This window comes from Neophocaena asiaeorientalis, unplaced genomic scaffold (assembly GCF_003031525.2).
Source record: "Neophocaena asiaeorientalis asiaeorientalis breed wild unplaced genomic scaffold, Neophocaena_asiaeorientalis_V1.1 scaffold102, whole genome shotgun sequence".
NCBI lineage: Eukaryota > Metazoa > Chordata > Mammalia > Artiodactyla > Phocoenidae > Neophocaena > Neophocaena asiaeorientalis.
The window spans coordinates 3,823,110-3,847,767 of record NW_020175078.1 but is presented as its reverse complement, the minus strand read 5'-3'; the positions used below and the strand labels follow the sequence as shown (position 1 = coordinate 3,847,767).

At 39.8% G+C, this 24,658-nt stretch overlaps 1 protein-coding gene across 1 annotated transcript in view; it reads right to left on the bottom strand.

The window, feature by feature from the left end:
• MCM6 (minichromosome maintenance complex component 6) overlaps window positions 1-20,376 on the bottom strand; it is a 44,456-nt gene extending 24,080 nt beyond the window's left edge. The window contains exons 1-8 of the mRNA XM_024764125.1: window positions 20,216-20,376; window positions 10,148-10,294; window positions 8,716-8,826; window positions 7,583-7,832; window positions 5,853-6,018; window positions 5,421-5,566; window positions 4,504-4,654; window positions 214-355 (exon numbers count right to left, since the gene is read on the bottom strand). Of these exons, the coding sequence (XP_024619893.1) occupies window positions 214-355; window positions 4,504-4,654; window positions 5,421-5,566; window positions 5,853-6,018; window positions 7,583-7,832; window positions 8,716-8,826; window positions 10,148-10,294; window positions 20,216-20,322 (1,220 nt within the window). The 5' untranslated portion in view covers window positions 20,323-20,376. The remainder of the gene's footprint in view (window positions 1-213; window positions 356-4,503; window positions 4,655-5,420; window positions 5,567-5,852; window positions 6,019-7,582; window positions 7,833-8,715; window positions 8,827-10,147; window positions 10,295-20,215) is intronic.
• Between the last annotated feature and the right edge of the window lie 4,282 nt (window positions 20,377-24,658).

The window sequence follows — 24,658 nt, the reverse complement described above, 5'->3', positions numbered from 1 at the left end:
GACAATTTTTCCCTATTCCCCAAAATTGTAAAATGTTCTTACATTCTACTTAACAAATTAAGGTGTACTTAACTTAAGAGAGTTATATATTCAACAGTCATAATTTATACTCCTGCTCCGGTAAGGGCACACTGACTGCATTCTTGGTAGCACAGAAAGCCTGGAACTACGCATATTGTTTTCTCTGCTGTACTATCTCAGGCAAAGACTTACTTGAGAAACTGGCTCTTAGCTGTACTTGGGTCACCAACAATGCAAACATTTATGTCCCCTCGAAGAGAGGTTCCTTCCCCTGTTGTCTTTGGAACACCACCAAAGAGCATCAGCAAGATACCCCGTTTTACTTCATCATTGCCTGAAATGAAAATCCAAGGTATTTTTCAACATGAGGTTAAACAATTTCACAGGAAACTACAAAGGCATATTTACCAACCAAAAGAGCAGAGACCACTGAAGCAAAGCTAAGACTAGAGTAAAAATATCTGGTTCTTGTCCTGTGAATGTAAAGTCACCCAGTCACTGTCCTAATGTCTTCACCTAATCATAGATGGCAATGCTCTCCATTCTAAGAGCCTCTCCTTGTCCGTAAGTCCTACTTCCTAAACAAAGCCTTTCCCTATGTCACAGTCCTCAAATATCTCTCCCCATAAATAAACTATGTCCACTACAGCCTACCACATTTGCTAGTTCTTTCTAAAGGCAAGTCTTACAGCTCTACCAAGAGTTTGAGGAAATGGTCCATGACTTACTTCTTTTGTATCAGGTACAGTGACCCATGCTGAATATAAATACAAGCTAATTGAACTGATATGGATTAGATAAAATGCTGAATGTGTTACAGCTGCTTCTGAGAACTGTTTATAAATGCAATATAAGAAGGAAATGCACAATTAAAAAAAAAAGACAACACCAGATTTTTAGAAATGTGATACCAGAAGAAACATTTTTCTGTTTTAGTTATTATGACTTTCTGTGAATTCCATCAACAAAGTGCTAGGTACATTTATACAAAACACTCCTTAAAAGCAAAAAATTAAAAATCCAATCCAAAAACAAAATTTCTCTGACTCATAACCTATATGAAACAAATGTGTTGGAGGTGTGGTAGTTTTAAAATGGCCCACAAATTATTTGATAATCCGCTTTTCTAGATGGAGCTTAATTCTCCTCTCCTTAAGTGTGGCTGGGCTTAGCAACTTGCTTCCCACAAATAGCCAATGGTAGAAGTGAAGGTGTCTTAACTTCTGACACTAGGTCCTGAGAAGCACTTTGTTTCCTCCTTGCTCTGCTCTCTTGGATTGCAGGCTCTGGGGGAAGCCAGCTGCTGTGTTGTGAGGACACTGAACCAGCTCAATGGAAGAGACTCATGTGGCAAGGAACTGAGGCTTCCAGCTGACAACTAGCACTAACATAAGCAGTGAGTAAGCTCCCTTGTCAGTGGATTCTCCAGCCCAAGTCAAGCGTTCAGATGACTGCAGCCCCAGATGACGTCTTGGCTACAAACTCATCAAAGACTGAGCCGGAACCACCTAGCTAAGTCTCTCTCAAATTCTGACCTATAGACTGTATGAGATAACGTTTGTTGTTTCAAGCCATGAAGTTTTGGTATAATTTGTTATGTAGCAACAGTTTAATTTATGGGGGAATGGAGCAACATAAAATTTGACACCTACTCATTATAAGGGAGGACACTCTAAAATCCACAAAGGATTATTAACATAAAAGAATTTCAGTTCAATTTCATTGACCAAATATTTAAGCAGAAAAAAAGGTTAATTTTCAATGATTAAAAATGTATACCTAGGGACTTGCCTGGTGGTCCAATGCTTAAGAATCTGCCATCCAATGCAGGGGACGCGGGTTCAATCCCTGGTCAGGGAACTAAGATCCCACATGCCGCAGTGCAACTAAGCCCGTGCACCACAACTAGAGAGCCTGGATACCACGACTACTGAGCCTGCATGCTCTAGAGCCCGTGTGCCACAACTAGAGAACCCACACGCACCACAACTAGAGAGAAGCCCATGCACTGCAATGAAGAGCCCACACACCACAATGAAAGATCCCGCATGCCGCAACTAAGACCCAATACAGGCAAATAAATAAACAAATAAATATTTGTAAAAATCCCAATAGCTTAAAAATATATGTATATACCTAAGAGAAATACCCATAATCTTTTTTTTTTTTAAAAAGATGTTGGGGGTAGGAGTTTAATTAATTTATTATTTTTGCTGTGTTGGGTCTTCATTTCTGTGTGAGGGCTTTCTCTAGTTGTGGCAAGTGGGGCCACTCTTCATCGTGGTACACGGGCCTCTCACTATGGCGGCCTCTCTTGTTGCGGAGCACAGGCTCCAGACGCGCAGACTCAGTAGTTGTGGCTCACGGGCCTAGTTGCTCCGCGGCATGTGGAATCCTCCCAGACCAGGGCTTGAACCCGTGTCCCCTGCATTAGCAGGCAGATTCTCAACCACTGCGCCACCAGGGAAGCCCCAAGTACCCATAATCTTATGAATTCTTGCCATAACTCCAACTGAATGCGGAAGATAAGGATGGAAAAAACAAGGGTAAAGCATGAGGCCTGAAAATTTAGTCAAATCCTCAACACACAAGGGGATTTAATGAAGTGAGCAGCTAGTAACCAAGAGCTAAGAAAATACGAAGAAACCACAAACTATAGGCATAGTAATATAGCCAAAAAACATCAAGAAATCTCTCTCCACCATGAAAACTAAAAAGAAAAATAAGATCAGGATATTAATCTGGCATATTAGAGTATACTTAAGTGCAGTTCTATCCTAAAGCCAGAAAAAAGAAGACTAAATGACCTTTTTTTTTAAAAAAAAAAAAAAACTGTGGTAGAGGGCTTCCCTGGTGGCGCAGTGGTTAAGAATCCGCCTGCCAATGCAGGGGACACGGGTTTGAGCCCTGGTCTAGGAAGATCCCACATGCTGTGGAGCAACCAAGATCCCGGAGGAGGCGGGACGAGGCGGGTTCCCGCGGTTCCGCCGCGCCATTGGCGGGCGGTTTGAATGACGGAAGTGACGGGAGCTCGGCGATGGCCGCCCTGCAGGCGCACAAACGGCTGTTGGGAGGCTGCTGTGTGGCAGCCGCTGAGGCCTTCTCTGTCTGAGCCACGGTTCCTGAGTCTGGGGTCCCGTTTCCCGGAACCTTCAGATTTAAAGTACTACATGAAAATGAAAAGAAAGGTGGTGTATGCTGCCGGCAAGCTGAGATTGGGTCCTAATGGGGAAGTCTTCATTTTAAAGGAAGATTATGAAAGAAGATGAAAACTAAGATTGCTACAGGTTTGAGAACAAGAAAGAGATATTGCTTTACAAATAAGAGAAGATATAAAACAGAGGAGAAATCAGCAACTCACTCGTTTGGCAGAAGAACTAAGGACAGAATGGGAGGAATCACAAACTCAGAAAATAAAGAACTTGGAAAAACTGTACTTGGCAAGTTTAAGAAATATGGGAGAGGGGCATCAACAAGCCAAAGAAAATGTAAGTGAGCACTTATGTGACTACCTGCCTGTGGTAGGGATACTTGTTAAAAGTAGATTACAGTTGTTAGACACTTATAAAAATGTTTTCATGGGCTTCCCTGGTGGCACAGTGGTTGAGAGTCCGCCTGCCTATGTAGGGGACACAGGTTCATGCCCCGGTCCGGGTTTTTGTAAATTTAATATAATTTAAGAATTCTGCTAGGTTCATTTCCTAGTAAGAGTCATGTCAAGAATAATCTATTTCCAATGATGTTTAAGTTAACATTATTCTCTAACAAATTTATGGTTACCAAAGGGGGAAGGTGGGGGGGGATAAATTAGGAAGTTGGGATTAATATATACACAGTACTATATATAAAATAGATAACCAACAATGACCTAGTGGATAGCACAGGAAACTATACTCCATATTTTGTAAGAACCTATAAAGGCACAGAATCTGAACAAGAAAATATATATGTATATAACTGAATCACTGTGCTGTATACCTGAAACTAACACAACATTGTAAATCAACTATACTTCAATTAAAAAAACCAAACATTATTCTCTTCCAGTCCTTAACTATCTCTGTAAATAAAATAGTAACCTTCAGGAAAAAAAAATTGTGGTAAAATATACACAACTTTTAAGTGGTCCAGTGGAATTAAGTACATTCATTATCTTTTATAACCATCACCCCTATCCATTTCTAGAACTTTTCATCACCCCAAACAGAAACTCTATCCATTAAACAACAATTCCCTATTTCCCTCCTCACCAGGTAACCTCTTTCTACTTTCTTTCTCTGTGAATTTACCTGTTTTAAGTACCTCATTTTAAGTGGAATTGTATAATATCTGTCCTTTTATAAATGACTTTTTAAAACCCCTTCTAAACCCACTAAAAAACTTTCATAATCTGACTTTTGTGTTTTAAGAAGTCACATGTTGCTGTTTTTATAATCATTATTTTGATTTCAAGTTTATGCCACAAATGGATAGAACTCTTACCATGTATAGTAGGGAACAGGCTTGTACAAAGATTGTGGTATAGATTTTTATCTTGACTCATTTCAAACACTTTCTCCCACTCCTTCACAGTCATTTGGTTCTTAATGCTCTCAGCTGTCTGTTCCTCATCTCGGAGCTCTTTTCCTCCGAACTGAGGGGTGGAGAAGAAAGGAAAAAAATAGTAGTATAGAAACAGTCAAAATAATGTGAAAGAGAAGAAACATCACCACAAATGAAATATAGCCTGGGAGGTCAACTTCAGAATCTGCTGACTGTAAAGGTTTTTAAAAAAAATCTCCTAACCAGTATGGCCTAAGTTAAGATACTGAAAAGCTTGTCATTTGTCCAGTGATTTAAAAAAAAACAAAAAAAGCTATCACTATTGTTTTGTATTGCTATCTAAATGAATCTAGATGCTCATGAGATGAGCCATAATAAAATGTTAATCACTGATATGAAGATGAAAATGAAGAAACAGTATATTATGTTCACCACTCATTTTCCAAACTTTTCCTCACTGCTTTCCCCTCCTGGAACAAAATCAAGCTCTGAAGAACTACAATACCTGGGGTCGATCACTCTCAGAAACAGCAGTATACTGTACTTCCCAGATAACTAAATTTTTCTACTTGTACTTTCTCGAGGAGCATGACAGAGGAACTTTAACAATTAAAAACAGAAAAACAAAAACAGAAAAACCACTGTGAATAATAATAGTACCAATGCTCTTAAAGCATTGAGCTCTTATGTACAAAAATAAATAAGACTTTTCCTTAAGATCAGGAAGACAGACATGAAAAAATCTGGTTTTAAAACTAAAGAACAAATCTCAACCCAACTCCGTCTTTAACACTGAGTTTGCGGCAGCCTCAGGGGATGCCTTTCTTAAGCTCTGCCATTCTACTAAGAAGACTCACCCTCGGGTTGGTTGGTGCAACACAACAGGCAAGAAAGACCAGCCTGTATGAAAGATCCCTAACACCAAGTGCCCGGAGCCCTCGAATGCCTTCTGTCTCATATCCATCAACACCACTGACACGGTAATTAGTTTCTGCACGTGCTCCTGAAACAATGAATGATAGACTGTTTCACAGCTCAAATACTGAAGGTGCTGAGAATCAAAACTTCTCAGATAAATGAAACCTATAAATGCAAAAATTTCATTTAGGCTTTGAAATTCTTCAGAACAGTAGCTTTTATAGCAAACCAATTTGTTTTTACTCTCATCATAGTTCCTTGCTCACCCTCTGATTGGTAGCCAAAAATAAGACAAGGAAGACGCAAGAAGCTAGATACTCTGCAGTTCAGGTAACTGAGAATTTGTTAAATTTGAGCCACAGATTACTGACCTGGTATGCTAAGCTTAGACACGTCAGGCACAACAATCAGCGTCCCTGTGAAGTCACACTTGTCACCAGCTTGAGCTGACTCCACAGCTTCAGCCCTCAAGATCACTTCTAAACTGCGAGGGATACTCCCTCGAGGAAGCTCAGCTTGAGTCTCTTGAATACGAACCTGTAACAAAGACAAATAAATTGCTAAGGATGAGAAGAGATCTATTTCAAATGCCATGCAATCTAAATTAAATGCCACAAATATCGACATATCCTAAATTATCTTACTAGTTTGCAGACTTCTGACATGTGCCAACATTCATCTTAAAAATTCTCTACCATAAAACTTTCAATTTGGTAAGAGATTACATCTACTTAAAAACTTCAAGTTCACTTTTATTCTCATTAAACAACATGTATTTTTTTCTTTGTTCAAACTGACTTTAAATAATTGTTCTGTGTTCCATCTTCCTCTAAATTGTCAGGGAAATTTTATGAAAAATATCACATCTTTTATACCCTCCACCTCAACACAACTGTTAACATTACTTAAGACACACATATTTTTACTGTATTATTTGAAAGAAGTTGCAAAAATCAAGATACTTCACCCCTAAATATTTTAGCACTCACCTCTTAAGAATAAAGACAATCTCCTATGTAACCACAATACCATCAATCACACCAAGAGATTTAAATATTTAATTCCATAGTGACTTCTTTATCTAGTCCGTCTTCAAATTTCCCCAGTTGTCAAGAATGTCCTTTATTACAGCTGTTTTCTTCCCCCCAAACCAAGACCCAACCTAAATTCATATTTTGTATTTGGTTGTTATATCATGTTCTTTATCAAATATAAAGCATCTTTTACCCAAAGTTGCTGGTAAGAACACATGTTTCCTATAAACCAAGTATCAGAATAAAACAAGAAAACTAAGTAAGGACTAAAAACTGAATTTAATATAAATTATTTATTTTAGTCTGGTACTCATTCTCCAGTGCTTGAGCTGCTGCAGCTTTTCTCTTTGCATATATCAGAGTTACTAAGCCCTGAAAAGCTTTAGCCCCTTCATTCTTACTGTTACCATCCAACTCTTGCCCAGTTACTACAACTGCCTATTAGTCTCTTGTTAAATACCACACACAGTTGTCTCATTAATCTTCCTTTAAAATTCCCATCATCTGAAAACTTATCCCCTTGCTTATCAAGATAGGTCCAAGCTTCTCAATCTGAGATTTAAGGCTCCAAGTACTTCCATGCCTCATACTAAATCATCTCTCAGATGATCTCCAATTTGGTTCCTCTACTTTAATCATGATAATCCTCATTGCTATTGACAAGCATGTCCATTTTCACCTGTCCTTTTATTTATGCCTTCCTCCCTCCTAACCACCAACTCCAAGTCTTACACCAACAAGTCTCTACTTCTGCAAAAATTTTCCTAACTCTAGCTTGTAATAATAACAGTAATAATAATGGTTACTGTTTATTCTTTGACAAATACATTTTATTTGCCTGAAGGAGCTTCCAATCCAAGTTATTAATGGTTAGAACACGTATACTGATAATTAAAATTTGCATTACAAATTTTTAGCTTAAATCTGTAGTCACACTTGATGAACCTTGACTTACATAAAAACTGAGTTTAACATTGCCTAAGTAAGCTTATAATAATAATTACAAGTGCCTAGAAGTGAATTATTAGCATAGGCTGAATCTGACCTAAAAAGAAATTAATAAGCACCTTTTGAAAATCAACGAATCTCGATTTATTTGTATCCAGCAGGAATCTCCTTCTGTTGGCACAAACTGGATTTCGGCAGATGTTTGGCTGTGTGTATCTGAACTGCTGTTCTACATCCTTGATCACTGTCTGACAGTCCAAGCACAGGAAAGTTCCGCTCACAAGCTCTGGATGAACTGGGTGAGTCCGTACCACCTGCCCACTGATGCGAGTGAGCAAACCAATTCTGGATGAGTTGAGTTCTCGAATTCTGTTTAAAGACAGATATTGCATTAGTAAATATTCATTTTCAAACTAAAAATTTTCACTTTTAATGAGAGTATATTCAATGATAATTTATGCTTAAAATAACAACAAAATAAGAGACAAGGTATTCTTTGGACTCTCCTACAAGAATAATTTAGTCAACATGCCCATTCCTGAAGTATAATGTACATGCATCCACAACAAAATACATAAATGAATAAATAAGAAAAACTAAGTAAAGGACATGAAAGAAATGCAATTATAAAACAGAATGATCCCATTTTTGTTTTATATGCAAATATATTTTTTTCTTACCTACATTTCTAAATAAGCATTTTCACAGTAAAGTTATCCTTGGGAAAAATTATCATAGGAAAATTTTTTTTTCTGAACTTGAAGGTTTAGAAAACACTGTATTTCACAAACCCATTTTATATTAAATAACTTGGTAATTTTATAAGTAATTTTAGTAGTTTAAGTTTTCAAAATATCACTTCAATTTCCTCCAACAAATTTATTCTTTAAATAACTGCTAAAGAGGAAACAGTTTAAAAGCTATGCTATTTAAGCTCTTGACAATTCATTAATTTTTGTGACTGTTCTCAGTTTTCATATTTTCTCACTAATTTTTTACCTCAACATCCCTTAAAAGGTGCCCTAAAATACTATAATCCCCAGAAATTGCTTCACTTAACATACTTCCCATCCCATTTTCCTGGAAATACATATTTTCCAAAACTAAATCTTCTGGATAACTGGATATAACTCTTTATAGACCTGGATATAACTCTTTATAGACCTAAGACTACAACCTTCTGAGCTTTCTGACAATTAAGTGATGCCTATACTATTTGGGGAATTTTTTTTTTCAAGGAAGGGTTTCTTACTTGTGTCTGGTAGGAAGATCTTGGAATGCAACATAAAAATCCTTGGCAAGAGGGATCTCTTTACGGTCTTTGACAAAGGTTTTCAAGGCCCGACATAGGTAAGGATAAACTCTGAAAAACAAACAAAAAGTAAATCAACTGACAACTTCAAGAGGCTTACCAAGGGCTCCTTCCCCTTATGCTTCCCAACAGCTGAAACTAAGGAATTTCATCTGGTTACAACCAAGCCTTAGAATTTAACTCTGTGGGACACTTCTATCATCTGATCCAGGTTTAGAGCATCTTCAATCCTCTCCTATTCCACCATAAATATATCTAAGACAACGGAAACACCAAAGATAAAATGCTGCTCCTGAAAACCTATTATTTTTAAATAATCATTTAGCATGCACACAGCAGGTCACTCCTCTGTCCAAGATGACTCTACTTGAACCACGTGGGCAGTATACTACCTAGCAAGGCAGCCTCCCACTTGTCAAGGCCTACTATTTTCTTCCAGGTTTTATTCTTGATTGATAGGAAGTAGATAAGGGCAGGGAAGGAATTTGTGTACTGATTTGAGAGCAAGTTGGCAGAAACGTTTCACTTGACTGGTTAGATGGAAGTGTGCATGTTCTCTTAAGTTTTAAATAGCTGAGGCAGCTTGGTTTAAGTGGTAGGTTCTGGAAGTCCTCTGAAAAATCAGCTACTTTCAGGAGACAAAACTGCGGCACGGTCTGTGCATGAGGTACAGGCACAGGTGTTTCCACCATCAGCCCTGATTTTCTACTTCCCTCTCACTTGTCAGTACAACTTTTCCTGCTACATACTATCACAATAAACTCTGCTGCTTATCCCTCTAACCGTTCTTGATAGCCATATATGACTAGAAACACCGAGACAAATCCTCCATCTCCCGGTATACCAGGTAAAAGAACAGGACTGTGACTCCTTACTCCTGGGTCTTCATTTCTCTTTCATAACAGTCCACAGTGTTTATTTTAACCTGATTTTATTTAAACTAAGTTTTGTGTAGAAAGATATTTTTGGCTTTATATAGCAATCGAAAGCAAAACAAAAGCCTAATGTCTAATTTCTGCCAAAAAAATACCATTCAGCTTTTAAAATGTTTCAAGGGATTTTATATGATATGGGGAGGGAGAGTGGATTAAATGAATGACATAGCAATAGCACTGAAGCCTGAAACAAAGCAATCCTCTTAACACCTGGAAAAACTACATAGAAAACAAAGGTTTTCAACATTCGCATGTGAAAAACAGTCAACTCCACAAAGGCTTAAATTAGTTCAGAGCAGCACTAAAATGACCACTGGCTGTATCAAAGGGCCTCTGTGACAGCTGCCCTTTTGCCTCACAAATGAACACTTCCGTTCTAAGAATAGCTGGCTTCCCAGGCTACATGTCTATTTAAAGTAAAGATTAATACACCAAACCTATAGAACTCCTCTTGAATGGTGGTGGAAAGTTGCTGGTTAAATTGCTCCAGGTCCAAAAAACTCACAACCAATGTGTTTCTCTCGGGACGAATTAACTCCTCAGCTAACTGCAAGTACTTAATTTCTCCATCGCTGTTCTGGAACCTGTAGATACATGCAAGTCACATTAAACCTAAGAATTAGGCAGCAAAAAGAAGAATGTGAATGCCTGATAATTCAGCATATTGGTTAAAGACCATCAGTTTTAGGGTCAGACAGGCCCATTTTAGTAGTTGTATAACTTGGGGCAAGTTACTTACCTATTCTAAACCTGTCCCTCTTCTGTTTGAAAAAAAAACATAATAAAAAAGATTAGAACATCATCTTATCTCCTAAGATCACTGTGAAGATTAAATGAGAAAATGCCTTTAAAATGCTTTGTACAAAGCTGGGAACATAGGAAAACTACGTCTTCAGGTTTAAATATGAATTTCTTGATTTAACACTTTCCACTCTTAACTGTACATACCAACAATAAAAGAATAGTTAGTATTTGTTGATTAGAAAATATTAAATCAAGATATCCAGGTTAGGAGATTGGTTCAAGATGGTGGAGTAGAAGGACGTGTGCTCACTCCCTCTTGTGAGAACACCAGAATCACAACTAGCTGCTGGACAATCATCAACAGGAAGACACTGGAACTCACCAAAAAAGATACCCCACATCCAAAGACAAAGGAGAAGCTGCAATGAAGCGGTAGGAGGTGTGCAATCACAATAAAATCAAATCCCATAACCGCTGGGTGGGTGACTCACAAACTGGAGAACAATTTTACCACGGAAATCCACCCACTGGAGTGAAGGTTCTGAGCCCCCCGTCAGTGTTCCCAACCAGGGGGTCCAGCAACGGGAGGAGGAATTCCCAGAGAATCAGACTTTAAAGGCTAGCGGGATTTGACTGCAGGACTTCGACAGGACTGGCGGAAACAGAGACTCCACTCTTGGAGGGCACACACAAAGTAGTGTGCAAATCGGGACCCAGGGCAAGGAGCAGTGACCCCACAGGAGACTGAACCAGACCTACCTGCTAGTGTTGGAGGGTCTCTGGCAGGGGCAGGGGGTGGCTATGGTTCATTGCGAGGACAAGGACACTGGCAGCAGAAGTTCTGGGAAGTATTCCTAGGTGTGAGCCCTCCTGGTGTCGCCCACCAAAGAGCCTGTAGGCTCCAGTGCTGGGTCGCCTCAGGCCAAACAACCAACAGGGAGGAAACTCAGCCTCACCCATCAGCAGACAAGTGGATTAAAGTTTTACTGAGCTCTGCCCACCAGAGCAACAGCCAGCTCTACCCACCCCATCAGGAAGCTTGCACAAGCCTCTTAGATAGCCTCATCCACCAGAGTGCAGACAGCAGAAGCAAGAAGAGCTACAATCCTGCAGCCTGTGGAACGAAAACCACATTCACAGAGAGACAGACAAAATAAAAAGGCAGAGGACTATACCAGGTGAAGGAACAAGATAAGACCCCAGAAAAACAATTAAATGAAGGGGAGATAGGTAACCTTCCAGAAAAAGAATTCAGAATAATGATAGTGAAGACGATCCAGGACCTCGGAAAAAGAATGGAGGCAAAGATTGAGAAAATGCAAGAAATGTTTAACAAAGACCTAGAAGAAGTAAAAAACAAACAGAGATGAATAATACAATAACTGAAATGAAAAATACACTAGAAGCAATCAGTAGAATAACTGAGACAGAAGAATGGATAAGTGACCTGGAAGACAGAATGGTGGAATTCACTGCTGCGGAACAGAATAAAGAAAAAAGAATGAAAAGAAATGAAGACAGCCTAAGAGATCTCTGGGACAACATTAAATGCACCAACATTTGCATTATAGGGGTCCCAGAAGGAGAAGAGAGAGAGAATCGACCTGAGAAAATATCTGAAGAGATTATAGTTGAAAACTTCCCTAACATGGGAAAGGAAATAGTCACCCAAGTCCAGGAAGCACAGAGAGTCCCAGGCAGGATAAACCCAAAGAGAAACACGCCAAGACACACAGTAATCAAACTAACAAAAATTAAAGACAAAGAAAAATTATTAAAGGCAACAAGGGAAAAACGACAAATAACATACAAGGGAACTCCCATAAGGTTAACAGCTGATTTCTCAGCAGAAACTCCACAAGCCAGAAGGGAGTGGCACGATATATTTAAAGTGATGAAAGGGAAGAACCTACAACCAAGATTACTCTACCCAGCAAGGATCTCATTCAGATTCGATGAAGAAATCAAAAGCTTTATAGACACACAAAAGCTAAGAGAATTCCGCACCACCAAACCAGCTCTACAATAAATGCTAAAGGAACTTCTCTAAGTGGGAAACCCAAGAGAAGAAAAGAACCTACAAAAACAAATGCAAAACAATTAAGAAAATGGTAATAGGAAAATACATATCGATAATTACCTTGAATGTGATTGAATTAAATGCTCCAACCAAAAGACACAGGCTTGCTGAATGGATACAAAAACAAGACCCGTATATATGCTGTCTATACGAGATACATACAGACTGAAAGTGAGGGGATGGAAAAAGTTATTCCATGCAAATGGACATCAAAAGAAAGCTGGAGTAGCAATACTTATATCAGGTAAAATAGACTTTAAAATAAAGAATAGGGCTTCCCTGGTGGTGCAGTGGTACAGAGTCCGCCTGCCGATGCAGGGGACACGGGTTCGTGCCCCGATCCGGGAAGATCCCACATGCCGCGGGGCGGCTAGGCCCGTGAGCCATGGCCACTGAGCCTGTGCATCCAGAGCCTGTGCTCCGCAATGGGAGAGGCCACAACAGTGAGAGGCCTGTGTACCGCAAAAAAACCAAACAAAATAAAGACTATTACAAGAGACAAGGACACTACATAATGATCAAGGGATCAATCCAAGAAGAAGATATAACAATTATAAACTTATAGGCACCCAAAATAGGAACACCTCAATACACAAGGCAAATGCTAACAGCTATAAAAGAGGATATCAATAGTAACACAATAATAGTGGGGGACTTTATAACGCCTCACCTACACCAATAGACAAATCATCCAGACAGAAAATTAATAAGGAAACACAAGCTTTAAATGACACAATAGACCAGATAGATTTAATTGATATTTATAGGACATTCCATCCGAAAACAGCAGATTACACTTTCTTCTCAGAATTTATTGATATTTATACAACATTCCATCCGAAAACAGCAGATTACACTTTCTTCTCAAGTGCACACAGAACATTCTTCAGGATAGGTCACATCTTGGGTCACAAATCAAACCTTGGTAAATTTAAGAAAACTGAAATCATATCAAGCATCTTTTCCAACCACAACGCTATGAGATTAGAAATCAATTACAGGGAAAAAAAACCGTAAAAAACACAAACACATGGAGGCTAAACAATACGTTACTAAATAACCAAGAGATCACTGAAGAAATCAAAGAGGACATCAAAAAATACATAGAGACAAATAACAGTGAAAACATGACAATCCAAAACCTATGGGATGCAGCAAAAGCAGTTCTAAGACGGAAGTTTATAACAATACAATCCTACCTCAAGAAACAAGAAAAACCTCAAATAAACAATCCAACCTCACACCTAAAGGAACTAGAGAAACAACAAACAAAACCCAAAATTAGTAGAAGGATAGAAATCATAAAGCTCAGAGCAAAAATAAATGAAATAGAAACAAAGAAAACAACAGCAAAGATCAACTCTATGCCAATAAAATGGACAACTTGGAAGAAATGGACAAATTCTTAGGTATAACCTTCCAAGACTGAACTGGGAAGAGGCAGAAAATATGAACAGACCAATCACAAGTAATGAAATTGAAACTGTGATTAAAAATCTTCCAACAAACAAAAGGCCAGGACCAGACAGCTTCACAGGTGAATTCTACCAAAGGTTTAGAGAAGGCTAACACTCTTCCAAAAAATTACAGAGGAAGGAACACTCCCAAACTCATTTTATGAGGACATCACCCTGATATCAAAACCAGACAAAGATACTACAAAAAGAAATTACAGACCAATATCACTGATGAATAAAGATGCAAAAATCGTCAACAAAATACTAGCAAACAGAATCCAACAACACATTAAAAGGATCATATACCGGGGCTTCCCTGGTGGCGCAGTGGTTGAGAGTCCGCCTGCCGATGCAGGGGACACGGGTTCGTGCCCTGGTCCGGGAAGATCCCACATGCAGCGAAGCAGCTGGGCCCGTGAGCCACGGCCACTGACCCTGCGCGTCCGGAGCCTGTGCTCCGCAACGGGAGAGGCCACAACAGTGGGATTTATCCCAGGGATGCAAGGATTCAACATATGCAAATCAACCAATGTGATACACCATATTAACAAATTGAAGGATAAAAACCATATGATAATCTCAAAAGATGCATAAAAAGCTTCTGACAATATTCAACTCTCAAAAGATGCATAAAAAGCTTTTGACAAATTTCAACACCCATTTATGATAAAAACTCTTCAGAAAGTGGGCATAGAGGGATCCTACCTCAACATAATAAAGGCCATATATGACAAACCCACAGCAAACATCATTCTCAATGGTGAAAAACTGAAACCATTCCCTGTAAGATCAGGAACAAGACAAGGATGTCCACTTTCGCCACTCTTATTCAACAGTTTTGCAAGTCCTAGCCATGGCAATTACAGAAGAAAAATAAAAGGAATCCGAATTGGAAAAGAAGAAGTAAAACTGTCATCATCTGCAGATGACATGATACTGTACATAGATAATCCTAAAGATGCCAGCAGAAAACTACTAGAGCTAATCAATGAATTTGGTAAACTTGCAGAATACAAAATTAATGCATAGAAATCTCTTGCATTCCTATACACTAACAATGAAGGATCAGAAAGAGAAATTAAGGACACAGTCCCATTCACCACTGCAACAAAAAGAATACCTAGGAATAAACCTACCTAAGGAGGCAGAAAACCTATACTCAGAAAACCATAAGACACTGATGAAAGAAATCAAAGATGACACAAGCAGATAGAGATATATCATGTTCTTATATTGGAAGAATCAATATTGTGAAAATGACTATACCACCCAAAGCAATCTATAGATTCAATGCAATCCCTATCAAATGACCAATGGCATTTTTTCCAGAACTAGAACAAAAAATCTTAAAATTTGTATGGAGACACAAAAGACCCCGAATAGCCAAAGCAATCTTGAGAGGAAAAAACAGAGCTGGAGGAACCATACTCCCTGACTTCAGACTATACTACAAAGCTACAGTAAAGAAGGCAACATGGTACTGGCATAAAAACAGAAATACAGATCAATGGAACAGGATAGAAAGTCCAGAGATAAACCCACGCACCTATGGTCAACTAATCTATGATAAAGGAAGCAAGGATATACAATGGAGAAAGGACAATCTCTTCAATAAATGGTGCTGGGAAAACTGGACAGCTACATATAAAAGAATGAAATTAGCACATTCCCTAACACCATACACAAAAATAAACTCAAAATGGATTAAATACTTAAATGTAAGGCCAAACACTATAAAACTCTTAGAGGAAAACATAGTCAGAACACTCTGACATACATCACAGCAAGATCCTTTTTGACCCACCTCCTGAAGTAATGAAAATAAAATAAAAACAAAAATAAACAAATGGGACCTAATGAAACTTAAAAACTTCTGCACAGCAAAGGAAAGTATAAACAAGACGAAAAGACAACCCTCAGAATGGGAGAAAATATTTGCAAATGCATCAACGGACAAAGGATTACTCTCCAAAATATCTAAACAGCTCATGCAGCTCAATAGTAAAAAAAACAAACAAGCCAATCAAAAAATGGGCAGAAGACCTAAATAGACATTTCTCCAAAGAAGACATACAGATGGCCAAGAGGCACATGAAAAGATGCTCAACATCACTAATTATTAGAGAAATACAAATCAAAACTATAATGAGGTTTCACACACTGGCCAGAATGGGCATCATCAGAAAATCTACAAATAAAAAATACTGGAGAGGGTGTGGAGATAAGGGAACCCTCTTGCACTGTTGGTGGGAATGTAAACTGATACAGCCACTATGGAGAGCAGTATGGAGGTTCCTTAAAAAACTAAAAATAGAATTACCATATGACCCAACAATCCCACCACTGGGCATATACCCAGAGAAAACCATAATTCAAAAAGACACGTGTCGCAATGTTCACTGCAGCACTATTTGCAACAGCCAGGTCATGGAAGCAACCTAAATGCCCATCGACAGACAAATGGATAAAGAAGATGTGGTACATATATACAATGGACTATTACTCAGCCATAAAAAGGAATGAAACTGGGTCATTTGTAGAGACGTGGATGGACCCAGAGACTGTCATACAGAGTGAAGTTAAGTTGGAAAGAGAAAGACAATATCGTATATTAACATATATATGTGGAATCTAGAAAAATGGTACAGATGAACCATTTGCAAGGCAGAAATAGACACAGATGTAGAGAACAAATGTATGGACACCAAGGGGGAAAAGCGGGGGGTTGTTGGTGGTGGTGGTGATGGTGAGATGAATTGCGAGATTAGGATTGACATATATACACTAATATGTATAAAATAGATAACTAATAAGAACCTGCCATATATTAAAAAAAGTGATAATTAAAACAACTCAAAAAAACCCAACTCTATTAATGATATAAAAAAAAAGAAAGAAATTCAGGTTAAAATCCAAAGATTTAATTTCTAAACAGCAAACTGACAGATAAGCTGTTGATTTAAGAACCAAAATACAAATAAATACACAGAAATGAGGTGCTTCAGCACCTAAGACCTTCAGGAAAAAGGAAACACACACACACACAAAGTAAAGCTGGTGTGTTTTTTCCAAAAGCGTATCATACGAACATATTTGATTTTTGTTCTTCTAACATAACCATGCAGATTAGTTTTGAGAAAAAAATCAATTCCTCCTTCAAATACAGCATGTTATAACTATTAAATACCTAAATATCTATCTGCAAAGCACTATGCCAGAGGTACCACAGGCTGGAAATGACAGCATCGTCCCTCTGCTGGGGTTGACACTCTCATAGGAGACATTTCTACTAAAGAGAGGGACAAGACATCTAAATGTTCATGACAAATGAATGAACAAAATGTAGTATACACATACAACAGAATATTATTCAACCTTAAAACAGGATATTCTGCAATGTCTCAATATGGATGAATCTTGAGGACATGGTGCTAAGTGAAATAAGCCAATTACAGAAAGACAAATATTGCATGATTCTACTAATATGAGGTATCTAAAAGTCAAATTCAGGAATTCCCTGGTGGTCCAGTGGTTAGGACTCCATGCTTTCACTGCCGTGAGCCCGGGGTTCGATCCCTGGCCAGGGAACTAAGATCTCACAAGCCATTGGGAGAGGCCAAAAAAAACCCCCAAAAGTCAAATTCATAGAATCAAAGAGTGGTATGGTGGTAGGAGGAAGAGGAGAATGTGGAGGTACTACAGGCATAAAGTTTCAGTCAAGCAAGATGAATAAGCTCTAACAGATCTACTGTACAACAATAACACAGTAGTTAAAATTTTGTTAAGAAGGTAGATTTCATGTTAAGTGTTCTTTCCACAATAAAATAAAAAGGAAAAAGAAAAAGGAGGAGGTAAAAGAATGTGACAGGGGAATATAAACTAATTTTGCCTAACAGGAACATCTACAAAGGCTTCATGCATATAAAAGGTAACACTGGAATTCGGCGTTGAAAGACTTTCAAAATTTGAAAGAAAAAAAATGAGTGGTGGATAGATTGGCTACAGATGTTTGCAAGTATGTAGCAAAGTCAGGAAGGGTATGGGAGGAGTGTGGATAATGACAGAATGGCTGTGGAAGATCAAACTGGAAAAAGCAGCTGTGAAGAATTTGGATCTTATCCCATAAGCAATGGCAATCAAAGTTGGTATTTTGAGAGGGCGTTAACATTTTTTCCCCAACAAATACAGGGATTATTTGTCTTGTTCATCATTGTGCCCAGGAGTCAGCTGAATGGCAAACTTCAAGGAAGCAAAGGTAATTACATTATTTGTTAAAATCAAACATAACTGAGGACCTGTGTAATGTGGTGTGGTGACTAGGGGGGATTAAGGATGGGATTTACATTCAGATGAAACGGCTGACAGGTAGATATATTACCAGAGATGACAGAAAATGGCAGCTTGGGAACATAAGGGAAGAAAGGATTGGTGCTGCATGAAAGGTTTCTAGGGTTTAACAAATGAGGTATGATTCTTTAGCTAGGCTTTGAAGGATGAAGAGCTGTCAGGCAGAGAGTAACATTGCCAAAAGTAGGGAAATATAAATTAAACTATGGTTTTAACTCTATCAGAATTTCACAAGACAGCAGAATTATTCACAGTGGTAGAAGTGTGGAAACAACCTACATAACTACGGATGGATGAAGAGACAAACGAAATGTGGTATAGACATACAATGATATACTATTCACCCTTCAAAAGGAAATTCTGGCGCATGCTACAGCATGGAAAACCTCAAAGACACACTATGCTAAGTGAAGTAAGCTGGTCACAAAAGGACAAATATTGTACGACTCCAAGTCTGAGGTACCTAGAGTAGTCAAGTTCATAGACAGAAAATAGAATGGTGGTTGTCAGGGGCAGGAGGGTCGGGGGGGAATGGTGAATCATTGTTTAGTGGGTGCAGAATTTCAGTTTGGGAAGAAGAAAAGTGGTCTGGAGATGGATGTTGGTGATGGCTGTATAACAAGGTAAATGTACTTAACGCCAGTGAACTCTGTGTTTAAAAAAGGTTAAAATGGGGACTTCCCTGGTGGTCCCGTGGTTGAGACTCTCTTCCCAAAACAGGGGGCATGGGTTCGATCCCTGGTTGGGGAACTAAGATCCCATGTACCACAGGGCACGGCCAAGAAAAAAAAAAAAAAAAAGGTAAAAATGGAAAAGGTTTTCCCAAAAAAAAAAAAAAAAAAAAAAAATTTCCTGCCATGTTATGAGCCTTAAAGATGCGGAAGTCATTAAGGCCCTTGAGAATAGCTAAAAGAATTTTAAGGATGGGAAGCATTTTCGTAAGACATGTGCTTATCTTTAAAAGCTTCACTATAACTAGTGCTAACAACTTAGTGGAGTTTCTAAATATTAGTAAAACCGCATATGACTTTTTTTTTTTTAGGACTATGGCAAAGAGTCTCAGGCCAAGATGTCATCGAGGAGAACTTCAAATGCAAGAAATGATCAAATTAAAAAACGGAGCTCTTAAAAAAAAAAAAAAGAATTTCCTAAGACATTCCGCAGTGCTTCCACTTCTTCCTGGAGGCGGTAGAGTCCCACTCAGGGAAAGCAGAGCTATATCTGCACGATCTAAGAAAAGTAACTGGTGGCAGTGGCTGAAAGCCAGGGAGAGGGGGTTTGAGATGCCTGGAGCCTAAAAAAGGCAACAGAAAAAAAGAAAAGTGGGGTTTGGAGGGTCGGAAGGAAAGGAAGAGACGGAGGGAGTGCGTTCAGCGCCATAAGCAGGTTGGGCCCTCGCCCGAGCATCTGTCAACCACGGGGTTCACTCCGGCCCTTTCAACTCCACGGGCTCCAGGGCTGCCAGGCCCTCGGTGGACCCCAGTCAGGCCCCCGCCAGGATTCATACGCCAGTTCGGCCTCCCCCGCGACCCTGAGGACGCGCGGCCTAACTGGACGAGTTACTCATCCCCACCCAGCCTCAGGGTCCGAACAAGGAACCGGGGGCTACGCGACCACCAGCCTTACAGGCTGTGAGGACTGAACGACGGGCCTAAAGCGCTCGGTCCAGGGCACTGCGCACGGCAGGAGTTTGCGGAAGAGCTCCAGATGGATTTCACCCCCGGAAACCAGCCCAGCCTCCTCCCCGCGGCCCGCTCTCCGAGGCGCGCGACCCCTCAGTTCCCGAACATGCGCGGGGCCCACGGCGCCCCCGGGCTCCGGAAGCCGCGAGGGGCGGGAGGGGAAGTTCCGCGGGTAAGGGGCGCCCTCCGACTCACTCCTCCAAGAAGTCCACGAACAGTTTCTGGCACTTCTCGGCCACCTCGTCGCGGACTTCCAGGTGCTGGCTGCCGGCGCCAGGCTCTGCTGCCGCCGCGAGGTCCATCGCTGCTTAATGCTGAGGGGCCGCCGGCGCCTCACTGGACCGCAGAGAGTTGCTTCTCCCCGGACGCTGCCGCTCGGCGCGCACCTCCTCTGCCCCGCCCCTTCGCCGGAAGGCCGGAGCCAATCGTGGCGCAGGAGCTCGGGGATTTCGCGCCAAACCTGTCCAATGAGCGCGGCCTCTCCCTCAGCCCCTCCCACGAAACGGAGATTTCGCGCCAAATGCAAAGACCAGAGAAAGCCGGGTGATCGGCCTCTGCGCCTGCGCAGTTGGTCGTGTCCGGGGGAATTTGGCTGCTGGAGCGATTTGAAACGTAAGATCTTTGCCCGGGGGTGGTTTTTCAAATGTTCTTCAAATCGTTTCACTTATATTAATTGAGCAAGAGGCGTAATGCCTTATGGAAGAGGAAAATGAGTAAGATTCCGACCTCCTGCTTGAGCCATGTAATTGGAGGACATAAACTGTAAACCACCGGCTGAAACCCTGTAAGCGTCAAAAGTGACGTAGTAACAGTACCAGGGGGAGGGGAGAGAGGGGAGTTGGCAGAATTATTCTGGTTGGTGCTGACCGGGAAAAATCAGCGAATAATTGACGCTGTTGATTACTTCCCCTCTCAAACGCACTCTTGGTTTGTGTCCTCTTGACTTCCCCTCTCTTTGGCCATATTTTCCCAACTTCGTTTCACTTGATTTTTCTCTTATCTCTTTGCCCATTCCTGGTTAGCCTCCTCTGTAGGCGCCTCTTTAGGGAGTGCCTTAAATGTTCTCGTCCCAGAGCCCTCTTTTTCCATAAAGGAGCTCTCTTGGGCGAGCCCCTTCACTCACTTGTTTTCAATTTACTAAGGCCTTGGTGCTGATGACTTCTGAATCTGTATCACCAACCAGTTCCGTTTCCTGGGGCTCCAAGAAATTACAAGAAGCCTGGATCAATTCCATTTTTTGAGGCTTCCAAGCACATAAAAATAAATTTTTTTTAAAATGCCGAACAGGATGACACGAAGCTACAGTAATTCTTTTAACACACACACATAGAGAAAGACACTATTCACAAGATATTTACAAGGTTTAACCAAAAACTCATGACTTGTGTGCTGTAGTGTATTAGTGTGTATATTGCTTCATTTGAAGGGGATGGGAGCCCTTGCAGGCCTGTACCCCTCAGCCTTTCACCAGCTCCAGATCTGCCTGCCTACAGGACATCACCACTTGTATATACTTTAGGAACCTCAAACTCACCTGTTTCATGATATTCACAGCCTTCTGCACTGGCACAAGAATGGATCCAGGAGCTATCTAGGAGCAGATTGCTGACCAGATTCTGTCTCATTCTCTCAAAAGTCCTCCTTCTTTTCTTTCCCATTTTTCTTTTTCCCCCTTCTCTTTCTCTTCTGTCCTCAATGTAGATTTCCCAGAACTAAAGCACCGTGTACAGAAGGAAAAAAGCAAAGAACAGGAGTGCAGATTTCCAGGCTAATTACAGCTGTGCCCACTGAGAAACTTGGAACTTGCTCTTCTCAGCTCTCTATACCTCACAGGCCCTCCCTTCCCCCTTCAGACATGCACCTCTGGACCAGAATAGGAGATGAGGTCTCCTAGTGAGGGCAGTGGAGCTACCTTCCATAGAAGAGGAGGATGTGAGTTATGAAACATATCTGAGCTGTATCCCAGAGAGTAGTATGCCTCTGTGTGTGTGTAAGCCTGAGACTGCTATCTTTAGAAAGGCCTGCTTGCAAGGTTGGCCTTTGGCTGGCACTTGGGAACTTGACTGGTAAACAGTTCTCTACACTGATATTACACTTTCCCTAAATGGTAAGGACGGCTCACTGTGCCTGAAATGCTTTTTACAAACAACGTGGTTGATACTGAATATCGTCTGACAGTCTGGAATCTTGACATGTGCTCGGTAGACGGTGCTTATGTGACCAGCCCCCAGTAACAACACAGGCTTCTCAAATGAGCCTCCCTGATAGACACGTGTGTTTGATGCTGGGAAGGAATTAAGTGCATTCTGTATGGCTCCAGAGGGGAAGGACTCTAGGAAGCTTGTGCTTGGTCTCCTCAGGATTTTGCCTCCTGTGCCTTTTCCCTTTGCTGATTTTACTTTCGATCCTTTCACTGTAATAAATCATAGCCATGAGTATGATTATATGCTGAGTCCTGGAGTCCTCCTAGCAAATCATTGAACCTGAGGATGGCTTTGAGGAACCCCCAACGCAATGTATGTATTTTTTAACCTTATAATAGAGAATTTCAAACACACATAAATGTAGACAGAATAGTATAATGAACTTTCATTATGTAACCCCGATAAGCACTAACACGTGGCCAATCCTGTCCCAACCACACACCCCATCTGCTTTTCCCTCTCCATAGTGATTATCTTAAACTTTTAATTTTAGAATCGTCTTTTACAATAGTCTTGCAAAAGGTAGGATGGAGTTGTCATACACTCTATGCCCATTTTTCCCTATTGTTAACATCTTACATTACCACAGTACATTTGTCACAATTAAAGAAGGAACTTCAGTATTATTAACTAAACTCCATACTTTATTTCGATTTCAGTAGTTTTCCCCTAATGTCCCTTTTCTCTTCTAGGATCCCACCCAGGATACCACATTACATTGAGTTGTCCTATCTCTTTAGTCTCCTCTGGTCTTGCAGTTTCTCAGAATTTTCTTGGTTTTGATGACATTGACAGTTTTCAGGTATACAGCTCGGGTATTTTGCAAAATATTCCACAGTTGGGATTTGTCTGATATTTTTTCTCATGTTTAGACTGTAGTTAGGGGGTTTGGGAGGAAGACCATAGAGGTAAAGTACAGTTCTCATCACTCCCTTACGATTTTGAAGCACATCCTAGATATCATATCATTTCATCTGTAGATATGTCAGAAGGCATCTCTATAAGATAAGAGCTCTTTTTCCTGAGACATATCTTTGGCCGGGCTGTAGCAGTACAGGTTGATGATGCTGATTCTTTTAAAGCTAATTGTAATATTTTCCTTGATTACCAACACTTCAATATATTTTGAATAAAACCAGCAGATTAAATTTTTACATGGTTTAGGTGGTGTACAATATTCAATAATATATTTATCAAATCATATTATGAAATCTTATAATCCTCATCTTATAAAATATGTAATATATATTACCTCTTATTAACTAAACAAGAGAATTAGATGTTAGCTGCTGATCAATTCATTTTTAGCAGTACATAATTAAATGCCTTTTTAGTCATTTGCCTTCCACGTTGTTACTTACATATGAGAAGTCTGGTCATAATGTGTAGCAAAAGTAGTGGTGAGGGCAGTGGTAATGATGGCAGTTTTTACCTGTTTTTATATAATACTTATTTAATTTTTTCCAAAGGTGAGTGCCATAATTACACACACACACAGTTACTGCAAAAATATTTAAAACTTTCATTATTTTTCTCAATTTATTATAACATCATTTTGACCATACTTATATTACATTATTATACTTCAAGAAAAGAGGAACAGCATATAAATTTATTCTTGTTTTTATAGCTATTATGAAAATGGGTAATTTAATTATATTGGTATTATTTTAATATCAATTTGACTGCTTTTAATCATTAGTTTTACAAAATGTCTTCCAGATTTTCTCTCCCAGTGTTTTTTAAGACTATTTCTTGAAACAATATTAACATTTTTGTTTGCATTGAAAAACGAAGTTGGATTTTTTCTAACAGAACAGTAAGTGTGATTTAGCTGATTCATTTACAATGAGGACAGGCTTCACTAAGTGTTATGGGGTGGATATTTCTGGACATTGAATGACCTAAATCTTGAGCTCTGAGGTTTTGGCCAACATTTATCTAAAGAACATTATAAAATGAAAGAAGTTTATTTTCAAAAATTGTATAAGCAAAGGTTTGTTGAAATTAACTTTTTTTTTCTTCTCAAGTTTAGGAAAGATTTGGACAGCAGAAACAGAGTGAGGAATCCTCAGAAGAGATGGTAGGGCAGCCTTAGGAATAGATGTGATCACCCAGAGAGCATCTGAAGAAAGAGAAGAAGGTAGGTCCAAGCATGAGACCCTGGGGAATACCAGCATTTAAAAGGAGGCTGAGGGGCATCCTAGGACTTCCCTGGTGGTCCAGTGGTTAAGACTTCACACTTGCAATGCAGGTGGCCTGGGTTCAATCCGTGGTCAGGGAACTAGGATCCCACATGCTGCAGGGCATGGCCAAAAAAAAAAAAAGGAGGTTGAAGAGGAAAATGCCATGGGAGAGACTGGGAAAGAACAGCCAAAGAAATAGGAGGAGAATCTGAAAAGCCAAAAGAGAAGACTCTGGAACTAGTCATTGT